Source organism: Citrus clementina, unplaced genomic scaffold, assembly GCF_000493195.1.
Source record: "Citrus clementina cultivar Clemenules unplaced genomic scaffold, Citrus_clementina_v1.0 scaffold_3, whole genome shotgun sequence".
Classification (NCBI taxonomy): Eukaryota; Viridiplantae; Streptophyta; class Magnoliopsida; order Sapindales; family Rutaceae; genus Citrus; species Citrus x clementina.
The window spans coordinates 18,923,268-18,947,564 of record NW_006262339.1 but is presented as its reverse complement, the minus strand read 5'-3'; the positions used below and the strand labels follow the sequence as shown (position 1 = coordinate 18,947,564).

The window sequence follows — 24,297 nt, the reverse complement described above, 5'->3', positions numbered from 1 at the left end:
GGCAATATTTATCCATTGTTGTAGCTCTGGTAATTCCTTTTGGGGTATAAGGGGACACATTTGAAAGTCCACTGTCTCTTGAGGGTACACCTCAACATCCGTTGTCTTTTGCAGCTTTATCAAGAGGTTGGTGTACGATGTCTATAAGTAAGTCGAAGTTTTTCCATCTCTTCTCTTCCCTAAATTATACACCAATCTACAATCTTTTCCTTGTGTTGATATGACAATAGGATCCCTCTTTATAGCATGACAATTATCCGGCATCTCTAATGGGACTGTATCCTTTTATGTACTACAAAGATTGACGAGCATGTCCAATGGTTGTTGTATCAATGAGACAAATATGACGCCCATAGCATTGTTTATAGGCTACATACACAACAACCAAATTGTTTGAGAATTTAACAAACATATATACTCAATGAACATTTGTCAATTTTGAGGCTCTGTAGTTGAAGTCTCCGTAAATAGCTAAATAAGCTTGTTCAACTTATTATCGATTAAGTCCATATGACCAATTTTCCCCTCAATGTAATCAATCTTAGTGTCCATATTCTTCATCATATGTTTCATTTTAGTGATGTTTTCTTCAATGTTTTGAATGCGACAACCAAAATTATTAATCTTCTCATCAGCAATAGAACCATGAAAGGCAAATGAGGCATGTTGAGATGGACCACCCTGATATGAACAAAAAAAATTAAATATTAAATTTGCATCCACAATCAGAAAGTACTTATTAACTAAAAACACACTAGACAATTACTTTTTTTTAGGTTATCTTAATTGGTACTGGTGTTGTTTCATTTATATAATCTGCAGGCAATGTTTTTCGAGCAACAAAGGTGGGTAGACCATCTGATTTACTATCATCATGAGAGTCTTCAAAGCTGTTTAACTCACAGTTATTTGATTCACTATCATCATGTGAATTGTTCCCCTCTAGATGACTATCTGATTCGCTACCACTATCCTCTACTTCACCGATCTCTTTAAGCCATTCATCTTCACCAAAAAACTGCATGTAATGTTTATTTTCCTCCACATATCCAGTAGCATGCATTTTTTTATGAAAATCATCTTGGATTTTTTTTTATTGAAGGTTTTCTTTTAAATCTCACCAAAATCTTTTAGTTTTTTTTTTATTTCCATCTCAAAATCTGAGGAAATAATTCAACACATCATTTTGCACATTTATCACTAATGGTGAAAACAACTTTATATGCCCACATCTCTATAATCAATAACATTAGGGCTGGGCATTCCTCGGTTTGGTTCAGTTCTAGACCACAACTGAACCGAACCAAAGGCAATCGGTTTTTTAAAACTGAAACTGAACACGATCCGAACTGGAGAACCGAAACGAATTAATTCGGTTCGGTTCGGTTCAGTTCGGTTCAGTTCTTCGGTTTGGTTCGGTTCAGTTTAACTTAGTTTGATTTGATTTTTTCCCCTTTCTAATTACTCAAAATTTTCAACCTAAATTTAATTCTTTTTACATCCCAATTCAAATATAACCACTCAAAACTTTATACAAAAATATTCATGTAATTACAATTACTCAATATTTGTTAAAACTAATTTTGGGTGAATCATCTTCAGCTTAATGATAAACAGGAGACTCATTCTCATCTTGAATTTTATCTCGTTTTGAAATTTGAACTCTTGCTTGAAGACTTAGATATCAGCAAGGATGAATTGATATGAAAAAAAAAATAGATAATTGATTAATCAAGCAACATTAGTGAAGATAAATTTGTTCCATCTTTTTATTCTTTACAAATATGTTATAATTATGTTTTTTTTTTTAAATTTGATTTAGATAGAGAAACATATAGATCAAATTTTCTAATAAGAAAAAAATTATGTTGTCAGTAAGTCTTCCATTGAAACTTCAAGGAGTAGTTCTGTAGTTGGGAAGAATAAGCAAAGTTTCCACATATAACATTGCATTTTGAATTTCATTAATATACATAGGATGTTTTGAGAAGAATAAGCTATAGCTAATTGCAGTGAAGCAAATTAAGGGTGAATTAAAATAACCTGGAATACTGAAAACACATCAAATCCAACTGTTATTTATATTATTTTTTCCCTCATGTGTCTTGGATTAGGCTACACGTATAGTTCAATTGAAAAAAAAAAACTACAACAAATAGAAACAACAGCATCGAAAGCATTTAAAATTAAACAATCTCAATCCCTAAGAGTTATACCTTCAACTTTGATCACCAGATATCACACAAGTAAAAAAAGTCAACTTTAATACCCATTAAAAGGGAGAGAGAAAGCACAAAAAAATCAAAAAACACATCTTCAATCCTTCAACCTCTGCGAACAAGAAACAAGAAGCAACTTTGCGATGAGATGATGAGATGGCAAAGACATGACTTTGCACAATGATGACCTGCAAGAACACTCCAGGGGGTTGCTAATGGCCGATGACGACGGCGACTATGAGACCATGACAAAGAGTTGCTAATGGCCGATGAAGACGGTTGTAAGACAAACGATGGAAGTGAGAAAGAGGAAAGATAATGGTAGTTGAGGAGCTGTGGTGTGTGAGAGAGAGGAGATGGGTTTGCTATGTTTTTCCCACGGGGGGGGGGGGGGTGAGATTAGATTTAGGGTTTCTTCATTTTTTTTATAATTTTAAAGTGAAGAACCAATCGGTTCTTTGGTTCGATTCAGTTTTGAACCGAACCAATCGGGCCTTATATCTTTTAACCATTCGATTTTTAACTACCAAATCGAACCGAACCGAATTTAATAATTTCGGTTCTGTTTGATAAAAACCGAACTGAATGCCCATCCCTAAATAACATAATTTCTAAATTATATAAATAAAATGATGGTAAACTATATCAAGTAACTAAAGTGGGCAAGCCATGTACTAATTAGTTTAGTTTTGTTACCAGAAAACCACAGGGGAACTCGTGGACACTATACGTTGTTCCTTTACTTTTACAATCTATGTTCGACTTCTTCTTATGCTTAGCCACATAGTCTACAATGCATTTTCTCAAACTCTCAATAATCATATTAAAACAAGAACGTCCCTATGGATATTCATTAAACTTATTAAAATTGTCTACAAGTAGTAAATTAATTTCATTTATATAGTTTCGATTCTCCTTTCTGAGCAAGATCAATTCTACAGAATATACTATGACAAGTTTGACCACTTTCATGTCGTCATCTAAATTAGCATTCATGAACCTTTCACGAAGTTGTTTTGTTGTGATTGCACAATTTCCATCTAAGAATTTATCAACTATTCTCTCATCACCATTAGTGTTTTTCAGTATCGGGCTCGTATGATGGATTGCAATTCAATCTTGTTACCAAGGCAAACTCCTCCATTGAGAATCGAATATTTTTCTACCCAATCCTAATTCATATTGCCTTCTTATCTAATTTCAGTTCCGTTAATAAGATGCTATAGAGAAACTGAACAAAAAACTTTAGCTCTTTGACATCAAAAAATAATTGAAACAAGAATGCTTGAATATAACGATTTGATCCTTAGATAGTTTTCTTTTGATGTCTTCAACTGCATCTAATGATGATCAGTAAGAAATCTTTACTTTGAAATAATCAAATTCTTTGATTTTCTATTCCATCTACATAAGGAGAAAACTAATTGAATTATAATATATATACAACTAAAAGGTTGCATAATAATATATTCTAAACTAATCAGAAAAATTACACGACATATCAGTCTAGTACAGTTTTCATTACATGACTACAATGGAGTAAAGTATTCATTACATGAATATAGTTGAGTAAAGAATTCATTACACGACTACGGTCGAGAAAAGAATTCATTATACGACTACAGCCGAGTATATACAAGTAAATGATTATTTGCCTAGGGAGAAAAGGTAGTAATTCATACGTCATTGATTTTAGTTTCAAATAAAAAGAGTATTTCAAACTTATTATCCATGTGAAACAGTTTTTCAGCCAAAATACGCGGTGCGCTAGTCTAACTAACTACAAGATTTGACTCTAAATATTGATCTAACCATAAGAAATAGAGAAAAAAGTGCCATATAGGACAAAAACATGTATAGAAAATGAAGAAAGAAACATTGAACAATTAGATCATATGCACATGGCCATTAGTTTAAACAAATTAGACAAGCAAGAGAAACTATTCAATTTACGTATGACTTCAAGAGAAAATATCCAAAAAGAAAGGATGCCTCATAATTCATCATAATAACAAAAATCAAGCCTAAAACAGGAGAGCAATGACTTCAGTACATGTCACCATAACAAAAACCTTATTTTTCTAAGAAGTTCCAAAAGCTAGTACATAGTCTGAACTTGTAATGTAAAGAGAAAGAAATGGAAATAGGGATCTCTATATTTAAAAATGGATGAAGATGAGAAATCCTACATTAATAAATGTGTTTTTTAATTTGTTCATGTCTAGTTCTATTTGTATGCTCATTTGTTTATCTCATTTATTTAGTTTTAATTAATTTTGCAAACCTTATCGTTCATATCAATTATCATACTACGATTATTTAGTTATTGACTTTTTATACCACCCTTAATTTGATTTTTTTAAAACATGAATTATTTTTGACTTGTTATGCTGTTGTTAACATGAGATCGTTATCTAACAATGACACATCAAACGATTTTGAGACGTGATTTGCAATTCCATGTTTGGTTGGCCCTTATTGTAGGATAAAAGAAGTATAAACCATTTAAGACATAATAATTAGTTTAGCCAGCTAGCTCTAATTTTGGTCCTACATATAAAAGAAGCCATCGGATTTGATGGTCAAGTCATTTTCATGTATCTAACTATATGCTTTTTTAATTGTGATTTCTTGAAAATAACTTACATGTACACTAGATTAATTCTCTTATATATATATATTCTAGATTTTTTCAACACAAATCAACCTTTATAACTGATTAAGATGTAAAGGAAAAGAGATGATTTGAATTTGTCTTAAATTCAACACAATATCCTAAAACTTGTGGGTCATTTATTAACAAGCTTCCCTGATCTCTAGATTTAGCATATCATCTTATTATCTAGACATGAAAAAGAAAAGAGAAAAACAACTTGGCAATGACACCTACTTTTAGATGAGGTTTTACCTGGGAATGAAGTATTGAAGATTTGGATGGCCCTTCTCTCTCTCTTCAACTGATTTTCAGCTCTCAAGTGTGAATAGAAGTCAACTATCCTTTTAATACCCTTCGGCAGAGTAATCAAATCACATTATCATGAGTAAATTGTCTGCCTAATAAATTTGTTCGATCAAATAGAGGGATTATAGTAAAGATGAATTCAACATCAAGGCAAAACAAAACAGGACAACATAAGTTCTTTGTAAGCATCACCAAGAATTCTCCTATTTCTTTTTTGCCAAATAATCTACATAAAAGTTGCACAATATAACTTCATAAAGCCTTGGCTTTCTACCATCCAAGAAAAAGTAATGATTATCTATAAAAAGTCAAGGTACAAGAAGTTAGAATAACTTGAAAAAAAATTCATTGCCTTTTTGTTAATACATTGCCCTTAGACATGAAGCAATAAAGAAATAATCAATTTTCTCAGCCTTTCTATATACATAACACTCCATTTAGGCAATAAACAAGCACTAGATTCACTCTTTTGTAATATATCACAAGTGAATCTTTCCTTGAACCACAGTTCAAAAACTTGGAATCTCACAAGGAAAAAGTGCCTAGCTTCAGCTGCATTTGTACTGGTACTTATAACAAAAGATACCTTATCCTAAGGTTTGAAGCACATTGGATTTTAATCTTCACACAAACAGTTAAATATGTATAGAGTTGTTGGCTAAATAAATATTTAATTGTGAAAGATTAAAATTAGTGGACTAGTAAAGTCAAAAAGTTCCATTGATGATTGCTACTCTTGAAGAAAAGATAAAACCCAATATGAGTTTAGTACAAGATTGTTAAGTTGAAGTTTAATAAAATTGATAAGATATTCAAAATAGGCAATATAGTGCAATAACACCATCACATGCTAAAAATGAATTGTAGGTGTGGTAAATCAGCTTTAATTTGGTCAATTTCCATTTAGAGCAGCAAATTTATGGTGCTAGAACAAGCAACAACAGGAGTGCGAAGTAACAATAACATAAGCATCTTTGGTGTTGACCTCACCTCATAGCCCACTGGAGCGCCCTAACTGGACATCCTGATGAATGCTGGTCGTGAATGATAACAGTGGTCGAAAATGAAAACACCAGTCTAGTCGTGAATGATAAATTGGATGTTATGTTACTTGACTTGGTAGTGAATGATTGTGATGATTTATGTTTTGAATTAGGGTAATTTGTAATTGCACATAGAAAAAAAGTATATATGAGGAATCTTGGAGTATGAGGGTGTATTTATCTAAATACCCTATTTTTGGGAATGGCGAGGACAAATCCTTAGATTTTACTGCCTAATTTTCCTTTCTTCACCTTGAGTCTTGTGCAATCAATTCTCTTAAAGTTGAAGATGCAAAAGAAATCAAAATATAAAGAATTAAAAGTAGCAACATGCATATAATGATACAAGTAGCTCATTTCGAAACGTTTTAACATACAAATCTAATGCTGCAATTAAAGACCAAGTGTTAGATTAATTAGGTGTAAGAAGTACATAGTTGATACATTTTCAGAATTGATGGTTTAGTTGATTTTTCGATTCTTTCCAAATCATCATAGTCTTTGGAGCTTTTATAACTACTTTACATACAAGGTTATAGTTTGTTATCTAGTATCCAACTGATTCCTCCTAATGGTCCATTTGGGATTGCTTTTGGAGGATTAAAAGTAATTTTAAAAAATAAAAAGTAATTTTAGGTAGTGTTTGTTTTTTTTTAGTCTAAAATTTGAATAGACATGTATTAGTTTGAATTCTGAATAGAGATAAATGTCTGAATCTGAATAATATTTTTTTATTTTGTCTAGATAGCTAAAACTAAATATTAAGTTATTTTTTAAGTTAAAAAATGAAAACTAGCATTTTTATATTTATTCTCTTATAAGTTATAAATATTAAGCAAATAATAGATATCTCAAAGAAAATAAATAAGATAATATATTATCATAACATAAATCATATTCAATTTTTGATATTCTAAATTAATATATGTTCATCAATCTTATTGTAGTTTATGATGTTTCTGCATGAAAAATATTCATAAAAAATTATGAAGATAAATAACGCTAATTTGAAGAAAATAAAAGATAAAAATAATAATAGTTTACACTATATTATCACAAGTTAGATAGATGAGTAATAATGTTAATTATTAAAATTTATCCAGTTAAGGATAGAAAATTAATTAATGAGATAGCTATATTTTGGTTGATATGATTCAGACTTTTTAGATTAAGCAGAAAGCTAAAAAAATTAGGTTCATAATATAGTGACTTAATAACTTGATAAGTGCATATTTTTCATATATTTTGCTATTAATTTCTCTATATTTTTCTTGTTTTGGTCTTAAATATTCTAGTTATTTTAGTTAATTTTTAATTTAGTAAATTATATTTTATTGTGTTAATTTTTATCTTAGTTTTATTTATTTTGTTATTTTAAGTATATTCTGGAATTAAAGAGAAATTAAATCGGAGCATTCAAGAAAGAAATTTGATTGAAGATTGAGAGACAAAAGTGCACAAGAGATCAAGAATTGGAAGGAATTAGAAAATAAATTTAATTAAAGCTTGTATGGGCCAAGCAAAATTAATGTTGCACATGGAGCTAAAATTAGAAAATGGAAGTAAAAAAGGAAGCCAAGCCATCACATGAAAGTAAAATTGGAAAACAAAGATTGCAAACCAAAAGTGGCCACGTGAAAGGAAAGAGAATAAAGCATTTTGGCTTTAGGAAATCATTATTGGCTTATTAATTGAAGCATGAAAGTGGCGGTTTTGGGCTTTGAATTTAATTTTTTCCAAGCAAGGATTTAAAAAAAGCCACAATTGAAGCATTATAAATAGGATCAAGCGGAAGCAACACTGAAGAAGAATCGGCAGCAAGAGACTTTGAGAGTGCAGACGCAATTCGGGCAGAGGAAAAAAATCAGCAGCTGGAATTAAATTAAAGCAAAGGCAGCTGCTTGAATTAATTTCATGACTGGTTTTATCAATTCTCTTATTCCCAATTCAATTATGTTAGGCTAGATTTTTATTTGGTTGAGGGTGAATTCAAAACCCTAAACATGCTATGCAATTAAATTTAAATTCTATCATTCAATTTATTTAATTGAGATTGTTTATGTTCTTCTATAATTAATGTTCATGGTTTATTCTTGTTTGATTTGAGTGGCCAATTAGATAGGACTTGAATAAATTCTATTGCTAGATTAAAATTCTTGATCCATAATTGTCTTGATATTTTAATCATTAGTAGCAGGTTGGAATCAATGATTTCAATTGGAGAACATAACCTAGGTTAAATAATCCGAGCTTGTGTGTTTATTATCTAGATCAACCTAATATCTTTCTCTGTTTAATGCTTCCATTATCTTAAATTTAAAGAGATTGTTTTAAATTATTTAATGGTTAGAGATTAGGTGAAGAGCTTATTTTGCCTAACGACACACTAAGGAAAGATTGAGACTAACAGAGCTTATTGTTGTCTACGGTTGATAGTTTTAATATAAATTGATGATAGAATTGATATATTATGTGCATGTTTGGTGGTGGCGAATGATCTTTTAACCAAAGTTTTCATCATTATTATTTCTTTCTCCTTTAATTAGAGTTTTTATTAAATTCTTGTTCGTAGTTTTAAATTTTTTTTATTTCTTACTATTTAGTTAAAAATTCATAAACCCCCCTTTTATTTATAATTTGCATTTTCTTTAGTTAGATTAATTTATATTATTATTACTCTTATTATTACTACTATTATTTTATTTCAAATCTTGCTTTAGAGTTAATAATAAATATAACTAGCATAGTCTCTGTGGGATCGATCCTTACTCGCTCTGTACTAATTATTTATATTAGTGTAAGGTTTTAAATTTGGTGCACCTTAACGACACTACCATAACTAAAAAAACAAATGAACTTAATGACTTAATTGATTGAAATTAAGTCAATTAAACCTTTGAGTTAAAAGATAAATAGCCCCTTAGTGTTTGATTATTATTTTTTTTTAAAATGACTTTTGGTAAAAATACCCTATCTTATAATACATCTTAAAAAAGTAAGAAAGGAGAAGCTTTTTAAAACCCGATTTTAGGAATCAATTTTATACTTAATGTAATTTATTATATACCATTAAATAGTTATAAAAATTCAAAATTATCCTTATTAATTAGGAAATACAATAATTAATTTTAAAGAGATCATTATTACACCTCTTATATTTAGATAACAAAATAACAAATAAAATTAATAATATAAAATATTCATTTTAGTTCTCAATTATTATATATATAATAAAATATATACATATTTATAAACGTGTAAATAAATTTTATTCAATATTTACATGTTTATAAATATGTAAATAAATTTTATTTAATATTATGTCCAATTCAGTCATTTATATTCTTACATCAATTTAACAATAAGATGTATCAAACACATACAACTACTTTTAATACTTACAACACTTTAAAATAAAATTTACTAAAAGTTTAACTAATTCCTTTTATAATTGATTATTTCTATAATACAATTAATAACAACAATTTTTAAAAATACTGCATTACCAAATTGGCTCTAAATAGTCCTAACAATTATAATTGACTAAAATATTCTTTGTTATTTTCATTATTCCAATTTCATCAAGGTATTTTGCTCATTCACATTGAAACCAGGATCAATATGGCAAGAATGAACAAACTAAGTATAAATTTGAGAAACTGTAAAAGATTAGGGGAGACAAATGTATATTATCCAAAACGAAGAATCTTGTCTGGTAAAAATATAGATGATACAAAAGCTTTCGCTGAAAGGGCCACCGGATATATTGGAGTCTCATCAGTTCACACGGGTGAAGTTTAAATTTTTTATTTTTTTTCAAATTGTGTTTTTGGATCTTTGTTTGGTGATATTACTATCAACTACAGTGTGCCAAATATTAAGCTGGTTGTTCTTTGACCTTTTAATTATTTTAGAATTTTTGCTTGAATAATGCTCAATGTAGCCTGATTTTAATATTTTATTGGGGACGAATTTAAGATTTCAGTAAATATTATTGCTGTAATTGATTTTATTTTGTTTCATGTTTCTTTAATTCAAGCATTTGATACAATATGCATGCCACATGCAGTGAGAAAAGATTGACATGGTTTAGCATTCACTTTCACCGAGGAAGCGAGAGAATATGATGGTTTAGTGGCAGACGGAGATATTTTACTAGTATCCCTGGGGATTGTGCTAATCTTTTTGGGGTGTTATGGAAATTTTGTAAATGTTACAAAAAAGTTAAATGACCTTTGGTCATCACACACTTGGATAAAGTTTATTACCTAGGCTAGTTCGAATCTAGTGTTATGCACACATGTACACGTATGCACTTGTGCAAATATTTTATGCATGTGTTTGAAGCTAGAAACTTTCTTTGGTTTGGTGTTTTATTCCTAGTTTGCCTTTTTCTTTCACCCACTAGAATAAAATGTTTTCTTTAATTCTTCCCTTGTTCAATACAAATATAAACAAAATGGAGGGAATGGCTAGGAGCAGCGATAAAAGCATCACCCTTGTTCTCTTTCGCGGTCCACATTTCCCTGCTTCTCACAATTATGCTAAAGGATACTTGCAAAACTACCCTTCTATTAAGGTATTCTTACACTTTTCTTTAAGAATTCACTTCCTTCAATAGTTTGCTTATAGACAGTATAAACGACACTAGTGTACCATACCTAAGTACTTTGCTAATTAACTTCGGACTTGCAAAAGAAGAAGTTGCTTTAGGAATGTAATAGCACTTTTTGAGGTTACAAGCGTTGCTGTTGTGGAGCAGTCTATATATGAGGTATTTGTTGGAAAATCAACTTTAGTTTGTTAGTTATTACCTGAGTCCAAAACATATGCTTATAGGCAAGAGCCAACATAGTATTTAAAGTCTTTCACAGATAATAGTTGTGGATTAAACTTTATTTGTGGAGTTTTTTTTATTTTTTTATTTTTTATTTTTTGCAGACGCTTGAACTAAGTTTATAATTGTCTACCAAAGTGCATTCATGACCTAAATTATTTTGGAAACAATTTGTTTCAATATTAAAAGTAAGGGTCTATGCTTTTTTCTTAGTATGCATTCATTGTATGCCTCATATGGAACTTCTGAACAGATGATAGCCTCAGGTTATTGCATGATTAAAGACCTTTCGTAGGTTCCGTGACTGCTTCTTCCTTTGCTGATTTTTATTTAATTGAAACAGACATGAAATATAAAATTTTCTTGGATAAAATGTGCCAGTTGCTGTGAATTTATTAAGTATTCCTATTTTCACATTTGTAGGTTGATGTGCCCGTCAGTGATATGCCTGATGTCATAGCAAACTAACATCTTTGTGTTTGAAAAAACATGCGGCTAGATTCAAATGTTATATCTCGTGCGAATCCGATGAACCTTATAATACGGTTTGGGGTTGGTCTGGAAGGTCATTGTCTTATAAGCTCATTTGCCATAATCTTGGAGCTTTTTGGATATGATATGTACTTTTGGATGTATGTTCCATATATTTTTCATAATGTCTGCTATTGAAATTGATTAGTTTATGTCTTTGTATGTTTGTGTGAAGGTGTGGATATTGATGCTCTTACAAACTGTGCAATCAAAGCAGCTAGAATCCCAGGTGACGTGTCTGGGAATGCTGCATCATGTGCTGAATTGTCCATATATCTAATGCTGGGCCTTCTCAGAAAGCAGATTGGTTTGTTCAATCTAATACCTGATAGTCATTCCTCCTTTCTCATAATAGCCCAATAGCTCATTGTGATAGGAGAAAGAGCAGTCGTTGTGAACAGAAGGTGTTACTTTCATGTATTTGTACCTTGAAATATTTGGCCAAATTAAATATGCTTTGCATATTATTTTCAGCATACAACGTCCATTTTAATGATTTCCTGACCATCTGAGTAACTTATGAAATGTTATAGAATGAGATGAGAATGGTCATAGAGCAGAAAAAACTTGGAGTGCCAACTGGTGAAACACTACTTGGGAAAACTGTGAGTGTCTACTTTCCTAGTCTTTTAAGTACATTCACATTTTTTCCTTGCAGAGCTGTTGCTGTCCAAAATTTCCTAAATTTCATGTTTCTTTCTCTGTGTCTTATCCTTGCTTCATGTCTGCTAGTGTTGGACAATACAAATTATTCCTATTATCATAAAAGAATTTGAAAGCCCTTTTAAATAAAGATCTTTGAATGTTTACCATTTTAAGTGAGGTTTACTACCTTTGACTTTCCCTATCCTGTTATTGTTAAATATTAGATTTTCTTGTTCTTGCAGGTATTTATCTCGGGCTTTCGAAATATTGGGGTTGAATTGGCAAAGCTCTTGCGACCATTTGGTGTGAAAATTATTGCCGCAAAAAGGAGTTGGGCTTCACATTCTCAAGTTTATTGCCAATCCAGTGGTAATTAAGGACCCTCGAGTGTTCGTGAAACTCATCATTGAAGTCTTTTTCATTTAGTTGTTTCATTTATCAGCACTTGTAGCAAAAAAAAAAGGATGATGATGATTTGGTTGATGAGAACGGGTGTCGTGAAGATATTTTTGGGTTCGCTAGCAAGGCTGACATAGTCATTTGCTGCCTGAGTTTGATTTAACAGATGGTGAAACTGTGCTCATACTCCTTATTTTCAAATCTATGTTCTTTTATAACATTGTTGTTTTCTACGCCGACATAGTTGTATGTTGTTTTCATGTTTCAAGGACATGGGAATTCATTCTAATTCTATATGCATTCAATATAGATAATCTTAACTGGAAAATTTCATATGGCGCTTGTTCCTCAATGTCATTGCAGCAAATTGATTTTTTTTTCCCACGTATGTAATCTCATATTAACCTGTATGGTATACCTTTTTCCTACAATACAATCCCAGTTTTTCTTAGATTATTTGGAACTCTAGCAATATGAATCTGTCTATCTTTTTACCTGTGTACTTTTTTTCTTTGCAGTTATATTCTTCCATTTAAATGTGATAACTATTTGTTTCTAACATGTTCTTTTTGTGCCCAGACTTTGCTCACATACAGATGTTTCCGATATAAAAATTCAGTTCCATTCATAAGGCATCACGTTGGGGTCTTTGTGTTAATTAGTACAACCAGAATGCTCTGTCTGTGCCCAGCCTGTGTATATAAGCATGTTCTGTGTGTGCCAGGCCTTTGCACGATACACGTTGATTTCTCTGGTATGAAAAGTATATAAAACTTCAAGTCTATTCACATCGTTTCACATTGGGGTCTTTATGTTAGATAATTGTTAATTTATTATGATGGGATTGTTGCTTCTTTTATAGAAGAGCCTGTTCACGTCATTATTGCTCAACCTATTTACAATCCGGAATATATTGAATGTATGTTGTCTGCACTAGTCATTGACTGCAACTGACCATTTGGATATCTTGACTTACAGGCTGGCATTGTAAACAAGTCATTACTATATTCAATGGAAAAGGTTTGTCCATATTTCTAGGGTTCTCTTCAGGTGAATATTGTTCGAGGAGGTCTGTTAGACTATGAGGCCGTTGCTCATTACCTCGAGTCTGGCCACTTGGGAGGCTTAGGCCTTGATGTTGCATGGACAAAGCCATTTGATCCCAATAACCCAATTCTAAAGTTCCAGATTGTTTTAATCACACCTCATGTTGGAGGTGTTGCAGAACATTTTTACAGATCCACGGCCAAGGTATGTATTGATGCAATTGGTAATAGAATCTTTTTGGAACAGTACTTAAGCCAATGGTTGTTCATGACAATCCCTGTAAAACTAAGTTTTGCACACAACTGACAATAAGAAACTCATAAGCCTTGAAGTTTTCTTATTCATTTGGTCCTAAATCTCTCTAAACCTGAAACTTTAGTGATTGATGTGTGTTTATGACTTTGGAATCATAGATTTAAACCCCAGCAAATGCCACAGAAGAGGGAAAAAAAGATACAAAATTGTTCATTGGAGGGTTTGGGAAATTATAAGGTATAGCTTGAAGTTTAAAGGGCCCCACTCCCTTCATTTTGAATGACAACCATCATTCACTAAAGGTTGGCATCGCTTTATTAGCATTTTGCAACATCTATTATTCTGTTTTCGTTATTTTCTAGAAAAGATGAGCATTGTCTCCAGTCATTCACGATGAACAATATGATTAACACACGTACTCTTTTTATTGTTGATGCTTGGTCAAAATCACTAGAAAGTTTGGGTTTTTTGTGGCTATGACCTATCGTTTTACTTTTGCTGGCCCATTCTCCTTGCTAGGAGAATAGTTTTGACCCCTTGCCAGAACTCAGGGAAAGTTGCTTTTATTCGTTCCATATCAGTCATTTTATTATTGACTTGTAATTTCCACTTGTCTGTTACTTTTATGTGGTATCAATTCATTTGTGTGAATTTGTATGATTAGCTTACATGTATAGACTATTATCACTTTGCTAACAGTATTTCATCTAAGATTATTTATACTGGATGTGTCCTATATGCATCTCTCTTGGTTGTACAATTACAGGTTGTTGGTGACGTTGCCCTTCAACTTCATGCAGGGACTCCTTTGAGAGGAATAGAGCCTGTGAATTGATTCAACCATAGGAATCTATTTCATCAGCCAAAACTATAGGCTTTCTATCCCAGGTTTAACGAAGCTTTCCTGCCATTTTGAAAGGAGCCACCATTGCCTGTTTGACAATTGGCCACTATAAGTAAATTCCTTCTACCTCCATTACTGTTCATGCAAACATTGTATACCTCAAAAAGTTTATTATTGCTGCTATTTGATGGAATCCCTTAGTTGAAAGCAATTCAGAATTTAATTCCGTAAAAAGTTTTAGCTTGTTAGACAACAAATAACGTTAACGCAAAACTTTCTAGTTTATTTCTTTAAAATAATGATGATATGGTAAAACCTCTCCATAGTTATAATATAAGAATCAAATTAATTTTATTATTATGAGAAGGTTACAACTTAATAGCGGTGTAGTTATAAAAAGTTATTGTTTTGGCTCAGTTATCCTTTAGTGCAAGTGATATAGAGGTAAAAGGTGTACTACATTACTAATTAATTAATGGAGTATGTTAAATTCAATGTATAAACATTGATTAAAAAAATAGGTACAATTTTAAAAAATTAGCATATATTTTGTATAATATATAGATAGTCATTATCAAATGGAGGCAAGTTTCTTAAGATGAGCTTTTAAAAAGTTATTACTTATAACAATGTGAAGTTTATTCTTATTTATAACTGGTCTAAATTGAGATTAAAATTTTTTATGACTATATTATATGATTCGTGTATAGAGTTACATAGGGAGATGTTGCGGTATTTGTTTTGCCTCAATTTATGAATGTGTTTCTACCCTATAATTTTCTTTTTCTCCTTGGTGTCTTGTGCAATCAAAATATAGAAACGTACATATAATGTTAAAAGTAGCTCATTTCGAACCGTTTTTAACTTACAAATCTAATGTGAGTAACAAGTCTAATGTATCATTGTCATGAACCAGTTAATGTCCTAGGCATGGCATTTACGGCATAAAATGGAATGATTGCAACTCCATTGCCTAGAAAATCTTAAAAACAAGGTAAAAGAATGTAACCCAAATACCTTGCATGCCTAGAAAACAAGCTCTATTTGAACTTGGTCATGAATGTCCATCCGAAACCCTAGCTCCGATCACTACCAAGATTACAAGCACATTTGCATCAGCATTAGCACGACAAAATTTGATCCCCCATGATCGTTTTCTGCTCAAGAACAAGAAGATGATGCTGATACGGGAGAGATATATGGTGCAATCTTGAGCCGAAGATGTGAAAAACAAAGCTCCATGTTTGATAATGTACTCAGGAAAACAATGTCAATGAGGCATGAGAGACAAACCTTATTACTTAGGGGTTGGAAGTGGGGTTAGAAAACGAGGAGCATTTTCCATTCCAGCGGTTTCCCTGCTAGGCTGTCAAGCATGGGCTAGTTGGTAGATTTTTGGGCTTCTATTACCAAGGAATAAAAACTTTGTTTTTAAAGTCCGTGGACTGGCAATATGGTTACACCTATCTACGTACCAATGAGCCTATGATGTAGCACAGGGTGGACAATTAGCTAATGCATATTGTTTTATGAGAATAAGAGTATATTGTAGATCAATTAGAAGAGGTGCACATAAAAGTATTTGCTCTAAAGAGTAATCATAAAATTTTAGGGGTTTTGTGGGTTTGAAAATGTGCAAATTTTCAAGAACGGGAATTTTATGATATGCTGAGAATCCTTTACTATAATCATCCATGACTAATTAAAATGTTTGATTGAGTTTTTGACACTTTCCCAGGCTTTTTGAGACTTGAGTATCATTTCAATTTTCAAAATCTAACAAATGCCTAATCCTTAGCATAACCATACTATCTCAAATAAACTACTATTTGTTTTAAATGTGATATTCTTAAAGTTGAGGGATTGAATCTTCCTGCATGTATTGTGAAAGTTGATTTTCTTCTAAATATTTTGAAGTAAATATGATTATCTCAAAATTTTAAGTTTTACTATAACATAGTAAAAATGTAATCAAAGAATTAAAATTTTCTTTATATTCATTATTCTCTTTTATGACAAAACAGGTGTAAAAAAATAACTATTCCAACTTTACACAGACTCTCTAAGGGTGCGTTTGGGATTGAGGTTGGGTAGCTATACCTTTTATGGTACAGCACTAAAGTATTTAATAAACATTAGCTGCTATAGTTTGGAAGTTATTTTAACATGATTTTTCACTTGTATAATAAAAAATCTATTATATTTTCAATAATTTTGTCAAAATTATTACTTAAAATTTATATTTACTACATATTATTAATTTTTATTTCATAGTCATAACTTTTTTTTCACAGCAACTATATATTTAAAAGTTACAGTACTTCAATTCGAAACATACCCTAAAATCAAAATTTTCCTCATCCACCTAGATTTGACTAAGGGTAGCTTTTCATTATAAATTGAAACAATTTTTGCGAATGTATATAAACCAAACCTGAGGGCTAGTTTATGATATCTACCCCTCTTCTAACTAGCTCTGTTTTTCGGTATCAAACCATGAACTTCATGGCTTCCAAATTTTTTAATTCATTCACAGAGCCAACAAATAGAATAAGTTTCCATGTTCACCAACAATCAGAGACAAGAAGAGCGAACAGGACGCTCTGGAACCCCAAGATTGCAATACCTACAGGTACTCTTTCGTTATTTTACTTATTCATTACATTTTTTTTCCTTTATTGGATACTTCGAATTCATCTTTGTTTGATTTTTTTATTTTTTTACCTTTTGTGAGATGGGTATTTACTTTATTTGTTTTCTTTGCCTCTGTTTCCGTTATGTTGTAGGAACTGGTGAGTCAATTTCAGAACTCTACTGACGAAGGTAATCCTGTGCATAAAAATTTTATATTCCAATTATATTGTCTCGTTTTAATGTCAAATATTTTTTTTTTTTTCTCTTGGTGGGTCTATTTTATTTATTTACGTTTGGTATTTCCTGTATGATGTTTTTATTCTCTAGCTGATGCATGCTATTATTGATCTCATGTTTTGTGGGGTCAAATCAATTGAGGTTGTATCGAATGAAATGATCGAAATATGATTGTTGCTATTAACATGAATCTAGATTGCTAAAAAATCATTATTGGCAATTGTTTGATGTTAATTTTTCTGAAAGTTCATCGGTTCAGCTTCAGCTGGAGATATTTTGAGCTTGATGCAAGAGATGTCGTATTTTGTGGATTTCTTGTCTTTTGAGTCAAACTCTGCTTTCAGTTATTAAGCCTTGATGAGAATTTGTTGGATAACTGTACTCCGTGGATCTCATTGCTCCACTTGTACTGTTAAGCTTGTGAAGCCATGAAATTGATCACTTGATAATTTAGCATTTTGGTTTGTATATCTTCGAATAATTTGAGAAGTATCAAGTCGAAATACTTTTGCTGCTGTAATCATTCGACTGCCACCTAATCTCTCCCTCTTTACAGAGAGAAAAGAGAAGATTGTTGCAAATTTGGCAAACTTCGCCTATGATCCATACAATTATACATTCTTACGCCAGGTTTGAAACTTATGCTTGAACAATGGATTAATTTGGCTACAAAGATGGAATAAAAGTCTTCTATAACTGGCTTCTGCTGCATAAACGTAGTGTATATGTAATTTTTTGCAGCTCAATGTTTTGGAACTCTTCTTAGACTGCATAACAGAACCAAATGAGAAGCTTGTCGAATTTGGTGTCGGTGGGATCTGCAATGCAAGTGTGGGTCAGTCCAGCTGTAATCCTAAGTGCAGTCTTATTTCTTTTCTCCGGTTTCCTTTTCCTTCAGGAGCTGCCATGATTCTTTGAATCATTCTTGTTAATTAGCAATTTCTATTTGTTTCAATTTCCATTTTTCTCCCCCACAGATCCTGCAAATGCTGCTATCATCACCAAAAGTGGTGGAATCCCTCTTATCATTGAGTGTTTGTCAAGTCCTGTTAGAAACACGGTAAGTGGAAAAAGCTAAATCTTGGCTATTTAACTTTTTTGCTTTAAAATGGTTGAAGTTTAAGATTTAGTTTGGACCTCTAATGTTAGACCAGAGGCAGTTTGCATCACAGGCCATCCAAAACACACTGTATATAATATTCCTATTATTCTTATTCATCATTTCTGCCAAGTGCATATTTTAATTGTTTATCAGGTATTTTTCTTCCAATTGGTGGCCAATTATTGAGATGCATTTCCCAATCTCTTTCATTTATGTCCTTCGGTCATAGTTTCTTCTCTAAGCATGAAAGAATGAAAAGAGAAGAAACAGAAAATAAAGATAGGGATGATTTAAAGAGAAAAAGGAGAAAATGATTATATAATCTTTTACTATTCTATCTCAAAAACGTAACATAAGACAAATGCGTATAAGCAAATAGGAATTGGAGATTGACTCTAATTTAAGTAAATCCTAATTGGGTTCTGGCTCTTCATCAGGTGAACCAGAGGTTTCTACCATTCTGAATAGGAGTTTGTCTGATATTATTGCTTATAGATCATGCCAACAATGAGTGAGTTATTTCTTAGTCGTCTTGTTTTCTCTGTAAGGGATTTAGTTTTCTGAATCTCTTCAAAACTGACTGGAGAGAGTACTATGGTGTGCAAACCATGCTAAGGCAGGCTTTGTTATAATAATGTATAACCTTGAATCAATGTATCCAAATAAGGAGACCCAATCAGGTGCGGACCGTGTGCAGTATGGCATGCACCTGATCATTCTTATCCAAATAGATACTTTTGTTTTTTAATTGGTAAAGGTGCATCTATATCTAATTTTGACTGTTAGGTGAATCATGCTCTTGGGGCGCTTTACTATTTGTGTAGTATGTCTACCAAGGAAGAAATTCTGAAGCCAGAAGTGGTTGATGTTATCAGGAGGTATGCTGCAGCTGAAAGTGTGAATGTAAGCTTCAGTAATCTGGCCAAGGCATTTTTAGACAAGCACGTAACGGAGAACAAATGATACAAAACCTATTCTCTGGCAAGAAACAAAAGCCATTGAACTGTTGAAATTCCTATAAAAAGAAAAATGGATATTATTTTTTGTTTGCCCAATATCTCGTAATTACTTTGTTGTAGATTACTTCAATTCTTCGTTTACAATTTTTCTTTGTACTGCAGAAAATTGAGTAATAGTTGCAAACTTGGACTTATACTACTGGCAAATTTTCAATCTGCGCATAAATTGAAACAGCCTCTTTGCATTAATACTTTTTGTTTGAAACTTGAAGAGAGTATTGTCATAGGATTTTGCATTAAAAAGACTGAAGTAATTCGTTCTCCAGGAATACTCTCCAATTGACAAATTAAATGCTTGGTCGTGTTCAAATAACTGACCATCTCAAGCACTGCAGTAGACGGGTAGAGGTACATTTCCAAATAACCAATATGCAATCTGCACTGTAAGCGTAGCAGTTTAATTACTAAATCCAATTGCTACCTCATAATCAGCATTCCTGAAAAAATGACCAAAAGCTGCACCAAAATTTTTCAGCTGGTCGATTGAATTCTGGCAGATATTCTTCCTGGCAAAGATCTGCCAACCAAATTACATTTCAATCCTCTTACTTCAGAACACTTTTGCCAAAAATCCTTAAGCTCTCCATCACAGTTCGAATTTTATCCGAAATGGAAGAGTACAGACACCTCTGTGCTGCTTCGTCCAGTCCACAAGGGGTAGTGCTGGGCCATCCCATGCCAGGCAGCAACGAATCACGAGACATGAAAATTGCCATCTGCCTCATTTTAGGGATGTCAAAGTCTATCGGCTCGCCAACAACTATGCTAATTCTCTTATTAAATAACGGAACTGGAGGCCTTCTTCCAAACAGAAAGTTCTCAGGCATCACCTGTAAGTCATTAAGGAAGTAGGAAATGAGCCAAAAGGGAAAAAACGAAGCTATCTGATGAGACTCATGCACTTGGAAAATTACTACCAAATAATTACAAGATTTAGGCTCGGCCAGTTACTTTGAATTCCCGACTATTCCACTTCCTGAAGTTAGCTTTCTCTTAAAATAGAAATCAAGTGATCTAATGTCTGCTAGTAAATTTTATTTGCTGAAACTGGAAGCTGGAGTATTGAAAGAGCAATATTTGTTAAGGATCTCCAGGGCTTCAAAATGAACTGGCCTTCGCCCATGTACACTTTACATGCATAGATAAATTATCCAATGCATATATAACACTGTACAGGATGTCAAGAGAAATAATTTCTTTTGACCAATAGAATGCTAAATCCAACTTAGAAAACATTTTCTTCTAGCAAACAATGTAAAACTAGACACCGGCCCTTCTTTGTTGGTTGGGGTTTTTTTGGGTGGGGTGTTGGGGGAAATAACTATGTCATCAACCAATAGGTGGAATCAACAACAGGGTTATAACTTAACAAAACAGACACCTAAAACTAAAAGTTGAACAGAAGAAAAAATGAATTCTTGTGAAGGAAAGAAATTAATCATTCAAAAAAGCACTCAATAGGTTATCAATGTTCAAGATTATATATAAAAAACAACCTGCCAATGCCAAAATTTTACTACATGTTTCATAAAAATTATAAATAAACAAGATTTTTTGTTTTAGGAAAAGAAATTACCTCTTCGAAACCACGATGAACAATAGGCAAAACTATTGGAGTGACTGGGGCACGGACAATGAGACTAGCAGTTCCCCATTTCAACCGTCGAATAGGTGCATCTTCTTGTGATACTTTTCCTTCAGGAAATGTGTGTAGCTGCGGAGGAAAAAGAAAAACTCAGAACTACAACAAAAAATGTATTCTGAAAACATTAGTAATCTGCTAACATCACAATCAAATAAGTTATTAAAACTCTCCAACAGTCATTGCACTGTGCCTATTAATTAAAACTGTGAGCCTTAAACAAGATGACAAGTTTCCCTTGCCCCGTCGACAAAGCATGTTTACTTTTCTAAAAAATGCCCGGATCTTTTCAAAATTCGATTTACAATTGTGAGGTTCCTGCAATACAGTTTAATCAATAAGGCACCAGTCCATTTCTTCACAAGTTACTGATTAATCTCAAAAACAAACACCAACCTTTAATTTGCACATTTCAGTTCCATTTTCTTCACTTACTGATTAATCTAAAAAACAAACACCAACCTTTAATTTCCACATTTCAGTTCCTTGCATGGTCACATTGATTGAGCTGTGTGTGGATTGAAACTACATTTACAATCAGGGAACCTAAGGAGCAACCACAGCTCAACAATAACCAGACTGGTCATGGCCCAGAATCGAATTGGCATGCTGGCAAATTATATAACAAGAGGCTAATTTGACTGGATCAGGCATGGCAACTTAAATCAACAGGGGAATAGGATATTGAAAGAGAAATTATTTAAATTATTAAGTTTGGCATCATGTTATCGCACTATTCTTATTTCTCGTATTTGAAAATAAGCCTCGGATCTTCCAGGTATCATTGAGACCATAAAGGAGACAGAGGTCAGTGCCGCACATTCTACATAACCCTATAAGCAACTCATTCTGCTAAGTCACCAATCAAGAAGAAAGACAAAGGAAATAGGGAGGAACAAATGAATTTCAAGAACTCAAATCACAATCACCACAAAACTAAAGCATATTCTCACGATCTAATCACATCAAACCTAGCAATTTCAAAACCTTGGAACTGTAAATTTCCCCAATCTGTACTCTTAGAAACATTTCAATGCATCTTAAAACAGGGAACATAATCCAAACATTTATCAAAATTGACGGAAGGAACTAAATGAATTGTCCAAGACTTCAAAGAAAATCATGCTTAAAGTATGGTCTTTAAAAAAAAAAAAAAATCCCAACTACTTAGAAGAAAAACAGGTTGTCTAACTACAGAGAGTGAAAATAAATACCCATGCTCCATCACTTAACCGCTCAAGAGCTTCATTCATATGTTCTTGATAAATTCCACCACCCCTTGTAATAGGTATGCATTTTCCTGCAAGTTTACTATTATTCAATGACAAAGGCTCGCTAAAAAAAGTCCAAAAGATATATAATTTATAGCAAGTTCGAATAACATTCAACTAGAGCTATCAAGAAACATATTAAAGACAGTGATGAAAAATTGCATAACAAAGTCTTTACCAAATTCACAGGAGAGCTTGAATAACATTCAAAGAGTTAAAGTAAAGAATCTATATGAGCAAGTGATGTTCTATGCAATCTGATTAGATTCAACCAATTTCAAATAGTGCTTCTGGAGTTTAGTTAATTCAAGAATTCCAGACAATGTAAATACTAAACAGCCATCAAGCTAATAAGATAACATTTAACACTCATAAGAGAAAGTGCTCATTTCTACATAGAAAAAATCAAAGCTCGTAGTCATTCAAACTGATGGTAAAAGTTGAAAGGCTTTCAGAAATTGAACCATACCTACACGGAAAAAATAGGACAAGATTGAGTTTTTGAAGCAAATATCTTCTGCAGCAAGAACCCATCGGGCCAATTCCGCATCCATAGTGGGAAAACCCCGAAATCCCCACATAACTGGATCATCCAACCTGTTTCATTTGTGCATGCAAGATGAATAAGAGTGGCACAATCACTCGCTCCACAAAAAATGGGAAAAAGAAATGGAAGAGAAAGAAAGAGACCGGGACAGACGTGGACATGTGATTGCTAACACTGATAAGTGGAACTCCTGGAGGTCTTGATCGCACAAGATTAATCAGAGTATCGGCATTATGAACAGAGGTGGTGTTAAGGAAATTGGCCACCACTTTGGCAAATGCTCCAACAGCCATGATCACCATCTTTCTTGGTACTCCTTTCATGTGGTCTGCTCTCGCAGCCCATTCCATTTTCCTTCCCATTTCCAATCCTTCTATGTTTTCTACTCCAATCTACACTGTGGTCTAAAAGCTTAACATGTTACCAAGTACTTTTATCTTCAAATTTTGACTATAAGTTTTTTTTTTTTTTTCATTTGAAACAAGAATGAAATTTTCCTGATTAAAATTCCTCAGTAGCTTACATTGTATTAGTCTTAGATATTAGATTACCTGTTTAGGTCACAGCTGTTTCTATTTTCCATTTGTATTATCTGCAGCAATGAGAAAAAATCAATAGAATAAAATCAGATATAATAATTAAACCAAAAACACCAAGTTTAATTTTTTATTTTTGAAATTAAATTTGATATTAATTGAGGAAGAAAATAGAAATAAATGAAATTTAATGCTGTAAAATACCCATGAAACATGTGTGAGAGACCGAGCACGGCCTCAATTCAGAGAGATCAAAAGACGGGAGATCCAGAGAGGGGGGCCGATGACTCAGATGATAGGGTTTAAAAGAGCCAGAAACGACAACGTTTCAGTGACTGCGCGCGCCTCTTGATGCGAGGGGTATTTTAGTCTCAGTGAGACTACAGTTGGTCAAATTTTCTTATTCTCAAAATTTTGAGGGTTATTCTATGATAATGTAATTTTTTTACAGCATCAACAATGTATTAATTGTGTACTATTAGATTTAATCATGATATACAATATTTATACTAAAATAAATTTAAAAA

The 24,297-nt window shown here is 32.4% G+C and overlaps 2 protein-coding genes and 1 pseudogene across 11 annotated transcripts; 2 read left to right on the top strand and 1 right to left on the bottom strand.

Moving 5' to 3' along the window:
* Nucleotides 1-10,683: 10,683 nt before the first annotated feature.
* Nucleotides 10,684-14,773, top strand: LOC18047356 (annotated as a pseudogene).
* A 2,522-nt stretch (nt 14,774-17,295) lies between these two features.
* On the top strand, nt 17,296-19,898 carry LOC18047123 (armadillo repeat-containing protein 7). 5 transcript variants are annotated; one of them, XM_024188554.1, is made up of 7 exons: nt 17,296-17,414; nt 17,569-17,605; nt 18,210-18,283; nt 18,395-18,488; nt 18,631-18,713; nt 19,193-19,266; nt 19,542-19,633. In XM_024188554.1, the coding sequence occupies exons 1-6, from the start codon at nt 17,343-17,345 to the stop codon at nt 19,217-19,219; spliced, it is 387 nt and encodes a 128-aa protein (XP_024044322.1). In that variant the 5' UTR covers nt 17,296-17,342; the 3' UTR covers nt 19,220-19,266; nt 19,542-19,633. The 5 variants fall into 5 exon arrangements, with proteins under 5 accessions (XP_024044322.1, XP_024044323.1, XP_006441514.1 ...); XM_024188555.1 differs by having other exon boundaries at nt 19,580-19,627; XM_006441451.2 differs by lacking the exon at nt 19,193-19,266 and having other exon boundaries at nt 19,542-19,898.
* An 89-nt stretch (nt 19,899-19,987) lies between these two features.
* On the bottom strand, nt 19,988-24,029 carry LOC18047122 (N-acylphosphatidylethanolamine synthase). 6 transcript variants are annotated; one of them, XM_006441449.2, is made up of 7 exons: nt 23,975-24,029; nt 23,786-23,826; nt 23,388-23,638; nt 23,157-23,284; nt 22,631-22,716; nt 21,351-21,488; nt 19,988-20,604 (listed from the first exon to the last, which is right to left on the bottom strand). In XM_006441449.2, exons 3-7 carry the CDS (start codon nt 23,594-23,596, stop codon nt 20,320-20,322), a joined length of 846 nt encoding a protein of 281 aa, XP_006441512.1. In that variant the 5' UTR covers nt 23,597-23,638; nt 23,786-23,826; nt 23,975-24,029; the 3' UTR covers nt 19,988-20,319. The 6 variants fall into 6 exon arrangements, with proteins under 6 accessions (XP_006441512.1, XP_024044321.1, XP_006441511.1 ...); XM_024188553.1 differs by having other exon boundaries at nt 23,378-23,631; XM_006441448.2 differs by having other exon boundaries at nt 23,388-23,631.
* Nucleotides 24,030-24,297: the final 268 nt, after the last annotated feature.